Here is a 6,143-nt window from a genome sequence, read left to right on the forward strand (position 1 = left end):
GTAACGAACTGTAGTAAGAAGCGACCCGGCTCAATATTAAACAGAACTCTAAAAAACCGAATTTTGATGCTAAAAGATACATCAAAAGAATCATATTTTTATGTTGATTTTAAATATATAAGTTTCATCAAATTTAGTCCTTGTTACCAAAAGTTACGAGCCTGAGAAGTCATGGAATCTTAATGAAAACCACACGATCACATTCAGCGTATGAGAGAACCCTATAGCAAAAATTTCAAGCTCCTATATACAAAAATGTGAAATTTCGTATTTTTTGCCAGAAGACAGATAACGGGTCCGTGATTATTTTTTTTTTCTTGCAGGAGTCATCGTATCAGCCAAGTGGTCCTAGAATGTCGCAAAAGAGCTCATTCTAACAAAAATGAAAAATTCTAGTGCCTTTTTTAAGTGACCAAAAAAATTGGAGGGCACCTAGGCCCCTTCCCACGCTTGTTTTTTCCCAAAGTCAATGGATCAAAATTTTGAGATAGCCATTTTGTTCCGCATAGTCGAAAACCAAAATAACTATGTCTTTGGGGATGACAAACTCCCCCACAGTCCCTGGGGGAGGGGCTGCAAGCTACAAACTTTGACCAGCGTTTACATACAGTAAAGATTATTGGGAAGTGTACAGACGTTTTCAGGGGAATTTTTTTGGTTTAAGAGTGGGGTTGAGGGGAAATGTCTATGTGGGAGGATCTTTCCCTGGAGGAATATTTCATTGGGGAAGAGAAATTCAATGAAAAGAGTGCGGGATTTTCTAGCATTAATATAAAAAACAATCAAAAAAACACTGAATCAAGACATGAAAAAAAATTTTCAATTTAAACTAAGGAGTAGCATTAAAACATAAAACGAACAGAGATTATTACGCATATGAGGGGTTCTAAGAATACTTTAGCATAAAGAGCGAGGTATTTAGGAGGAGATCAATACCTTGCTCTTTATGCTAAAGTATTTTTAGTAATTGCAACTATTCATTCTACGACCTTTCTGATTCAGGGGTTATTCTTAAAGAATTGGGACAAAAGTTAAGATTTAGTGCAAAGAGCGAGGTATTAACGAGGGGCAAACCCCGTCATGTACATAAGAAAAATGTAAGAGAATAATAGTCTGTTACGTAAGTTAATTCTTAAGTTATGTATATTTTTTACTAATAAAAACGTTCATTAAAAACTAAAAGGTTTAGTTGCCTTTTTAAGTAACCAAAAAATTGGAGGGCAGCTATGCCTCCTTCCCCATCCCTTATTTCTTAGAATTGTTTGATCAAAAGTAAGGGAAAGCCATTTAGCCGACAAAAGAATTAATATGCAAATTTAATTTTAATAATTTATGTGCGGAGGGACAAAATCAGATATGTATTAATTCAAAAACGTCCTGAAATTAAATAAGAAAACTTTTTTTTAACTGAAAGTAAGGAGCGACATTAAAGCTTAAAACGAACAGAAATTACTCCGTATATGAAATGGGTTGTCCCCTCCGCAGTCCCTCGCTCTTTACACTAAAGTTTGACTCTTGCCACAATTCTACTTTTTAAAACAATTGAAAACTTTAACGTAAAGAGCGAGGGATCGCAGAGGGGACAACCCATTTCATATACGGAGTAATTTCTGTCCGTTTTTAGTTTTAAACACACTCTTTACTTTCAGTTAAAAAAAACTAGATTATTATTATCTAATTTTCAGGAAAAGTTAAGAAAAAAGTTTTGAAAAATAAAAAAAAAGAAACCGATGTGAAAAAAAAATGATTTGAAGTAAGTTCAGGTCTATATATTCCGGTTATGAGATTTAGGCCTATATATAAGATAAAGGAGTACCAATGAAATATTAATGGAATCAGCACTTATAGTATTTGTTTAAGTTATACTTTTTTTCAGGGAATTTCAAAGAAAAGTAAAGAACTTTATTAAAATCTAAAACAAGGAGGAAAAAATAAGCGAAAATATGAATGAATAGTTTAACCTAAAAGTAAATAAAATGGAATGTATTATCATGTCTAGTATAAAATAAACAAAAATTAAATGATTCAATAAAAGAAACTTAACACTAACAGAAACTATAATGAATAAAAAATACAAAACTTTACATCTTTTCATGCCATGTATGTTACATTTTTGAAACGAGTGGCATGCGCTACCGGATGCAAACAGTTTTGAAAGTGAGTTGCCCATTTTCTGTGGTATTTTTCTGCTACATAAACCAATTACTTTTAACTTAAGATAAAATTTATAAGAAATCTCTTTTTAACACAAATTTTGGTTGTAGGCTATGATATATATCCGTCTCCATCCGATGGCATGCCCTATCCAACAATTTTGTTTGGAAGCGGGCCAGGACATCAAAGCTCTGAAAAACTTCAAAATACAACACGTCTGTCACCAGGATCAAGTTCTTTCATACAACCTTCAGCTATTCTAAGACCTTGGTCAACTCACGGAGGTGAAGATGTACCTTTATACGCAATAGGCCCTAGATCGTTTATATTTCATGGTACCCAAGATCAAACCTTTTTGGCTCATGGTTTAGCTTATGCTATGTGCTTGGGTCCATTTAAAGACAACTGTGGCGATGCACTGTGGGCAAAAGAAGATGATGTAGCAGAAAGTGGTTGCCAAGAAAAGCAGCTGCTCCGTGAGCGGAACAAGGAAATAAATATTTGGACACTCTCAGCGATATTATCAAGCTCAGCGAAGAAGCAACTAAGCAATACTTTTCTCATATTCTTTACTGTTGTTCTTATTATAATAGTCATATGTGATACAAATAAGTAGATTCCTTTTTTGTATTGTTATTTATTTCAAATAATAATAAGATCTTCTATTTTTTTAAATGTTTTTTTTTTTTTTATACGGCTTTTTTTAGGTCTTGCAGTGTCATAATGTAACAATACGCTGCTAGTTCGTTTAATTGGGTTTTTTAAATTTATATATATATATATATATATATATATATATATATATATATATATATATATATATATATATAATTGTGTGTGCTCAGAAACCTGTTTGCTCCAGTCATAATAGTACTATTGATGCTTCAATTACTACAGAAAACTCACCTCAGCACCAAGCCATCTGAGGCTAACAAGTCCCATTCTGTTTAGAGCACAATTCTTTTATTCCTTTCATTAAGTTTCTGCATCCTTTAAATAGCTTCATAAGACCTTTCCACCTCCCATTTGAGGACTTATTGGTCTTATTTGCCCCAAATAGATGCTGCTTTTAAGTCAATTCAAGAATTCCAAAACTAAACATACCTGTATTTGTTTTTTATATAGATACATCCAAGGCTTTTGACTCAGTCCTTCAGTCTGACTCAGTCCTACACTGACTCTTCTTCAGCACAGAGTAAACCAAATCATTTATGCCTCTATGGGATAGAAAGTAGAAGGCATCAGGGCTGCCACCATGTTCAGTTCCTAAAGTGCTACAATTGGCCAAATTTGCGTGCTACACAGCGATTTTCAGTGCTACAGTCGAAAACTACTGTAATTCTGCTAAAACATTGCGAAAACAGAACTTTGGTGCTACGGGTGGCAATCCTGAGCACGGGCTCAGGATTGCACGGGCTACACATAATGAAATAGTGCTAAAATAGAACTTTTGTGCTACAGGTGGCAACCTTGATATGTATGCCTCAGTATTATTTTTATACGCAGAGGGGGTCAATTAAGGTTGGTATTAAGTTTCTCAATTCCAACAATGCAACCTATTCTGTTGCACGTGCTACCACCTTCCCTCATTGTGCCCTCTATCGATTAAAATCATAGACCTTTCACACGATGTATCTATCGACGTATAATCATTGCCACCATGGTCAGTTCATGAATTACTGCAATTGCCCGAATTCGCCTGTTACACAGCGATTATCGGTACTATAGTCCAGAACTTGACTGTAATACTGTTAAAATATTTTAAAATAGCATTTTTGCGCTACGAGCAGTAACCCTGAGCACGAGCTGCACTGTTAGAAATAAGCACTATTAGAAATACTGAAATAATTATTATTATTAATAACTTGAAATATGCACTATTAGAAATACTTAGAAATAAGCACTATTAGAAATAGTGCTAAATAAGCACTTTCATGGTAAAAGTGACAACCTTGATTTGTATGCCACTACAGTACTATGATTTTTATACCTGAGAGGGTCAATTAGGTTGTTCAATTCCGACAATGTAATCTGTTCTGTCCTTCCCTCATTGTGCCCTCTATCGATGTAAGTCATAGCTCCTACACAAATGACACTATCCTCCTGTTTGACAATTTTCAGTTGCCAGACTTGGCTATTGACAACTTTTTATAATCTTTATGCTTGTTAAGTTAATATTGGGTTATAAATTGCTTCTTCAAAAGTCAAATTTCCTGTTTTTGTTTGTCGTTTGTGTCAAGACTCTATATCAAGTTGGCTTTTGCATCACCTTGGCGCTGGATTTTCCATTATCTTATAGGAAAACTGTATATCAATTCTTTGTCCACGATTACTTACTATTAATGAATTAAAGAAAAACTGAGGAATTTCTATTGACTTTTTTCCCGAGTGAAGGGTCGCTTTGATACAAGAACGGTTGGCCACTTTGAATTGTGTTTTGTATCCTAATGTTTTTTTCCAGGTTCCTGATTTGGAAGGTTTTTACAGTTTTTGGAACGAAAACAAATTCAGTCCTTGTTTCGTAATTTTTTAAATACCTTATTTGAATTAAAATTTGGAAGCGAAATACATATATATGTAAATTTTATGGTGTTTACGGTATTTGCGAGAAAATGAACGGCTTGGTTATCAAATTTAGAGTTCCATTTCAGTCGCACAATCCCTTTCGAGTTGTCTTTACTTGATAAAAGATACCCTGAATGGTAATATTTTTTTTTCTCGTTTCGAAGTTTTTTGGAATCAAAAGGTGGCTGGTTCTAGAGAAAAAGAATGTAATTTATGTTCTGTAGTATTGCAAATACGGCTGTTTCGCAGTTCATAAGTCTTTTGATTTTCTTGATTCATTACCTACGATCAGAATCCTAGAAAGGACTCTTTACTGGCACTAAAATTGGATATCTCGTTGATTTTTTATGTAGATTTTATCACTCTCTATTCAAAATTCTCTATTCAAAATCAAAGGGGGAATTTGAGACAAGATATCCCTGTAATAACGGGGGTGCACCCTTTATACCACCATTTTCGTTTTCTACAATCTCAATGAAACAGTTCGTGGTAATGAACTGTAAGTAAGAAGCGATGCGGCTCAATAGTAACCGAAACTCTCACAAAGAGAGTCTCAATAAGAATAGATGCATCAAAAGAATTGAATTTATATGCTTATTCAGTATATGTAAAATTCATTGGCATTTTGCTGTATCTACCAAAAGTTACGAGCATAAGTAAATTTGCCCAATTTTGAAAAAGGGGGGAGACACCTCCAAAATATCAAGTGATCTGAATGTAAATCAAACCATCAGATTTAACCATTAAACAATCAGATCAGATGCATACCAGAGAACCCTACTGTAGAGGTTTCAAGCTCCTACGTACACAAATGTGGAATTTTGCTTATTTTTGCCAGAAGAACGATCACCTATACTCGTTTATTTGTTTTTTCCTCAGACGTGATCACATCAAACTAATCATCGAAGAAGATAAGGAATGGGATCATTTTATCGGAAATGAAAAGTTCCAGTGCCCTATTTTAAGTGACCAAAAATTTTGACTCTTTCTCACAAATCTACTTTTTAAAACAATATAACATTTTAGCGCAAAGAGCGGGGCATTGAGGAGGGGATAGCCCCTTTCATATCCGAAACAGTTTCTGTTAGTTTTAAGTTCTAATGTTGCTCCTTACTTTCAGTTAAAAAAAAACTTGATTTTTTAAATTTAATTTACATAAAGTATGGGTTGCTTGGAAGTATACAGACGTTTATAAGGGGGATTTTTCTGGTGTTGGAGGGTTATGTGGGAGTATATTTCCATGGCGTTATTTTTCATGGGGGAAGGAAATTTCTATGGAGAATGAGCCAGCATTATTTGAAAAATGATCAAAAATTAAATTAAAAAAAAGAAGTTTATTTTCAACTGAAAGTAAGGAGCAACGATAAAACTTAAAATTAACAAAAAATATTATGTACAGGAGAGGGGTTGCTCCCAAGGCCATT

General features: G+C 34.0%; 1 protein-coding gene across 2 annotated transcripts in view; it reads left to right on the forward strand.

The window, feature by feature from the left end:
- The window catches only part of LOC136027627 (alkaline phosphatase, tissue-nonspecific isozyme-like), a 92,396-nt gene extending 87,677 nt beyond the window's left edge, over nucleotides 1-4,719 (forward strand). The window contains exon 8 of one of the 2 annotated variants that reach the window (XM_065705047.1): nucleotides 2,265-2,829. In XM_065705047.1, the coding sequence (XP_065561119.1) occupies nucleotides 2,265-2,770 (506 nt within the window). In that variant the 3' untranslated portion in view covers nucleotides 2,771-2,829. Of the gene's footprint in view, nucleotides 1-2,264; nucleotides 2,830-4,615 lie in introns of those variants that run through there. The other variant, XM_065705048.1, reaches the window with a different exon arrangement.
- Nucleotides 4,720-6,143: the final 1,424 nt, after the last annotated feature.

The sequence above is a fragment of the Artemia franciscana genome, chromosome 5 (assembly GCF_032884065.1).
Source record: "Artemia franciscana chromosome 5, ASM3288406v1, whole genome shotgun sequence".
Taxonomy (NCBI): Eukaryota; Metazoa; Arthropoda; class Branchiopoda; order Anostraca; family Artemiidae; genus Artemia; species Artemia franciscana.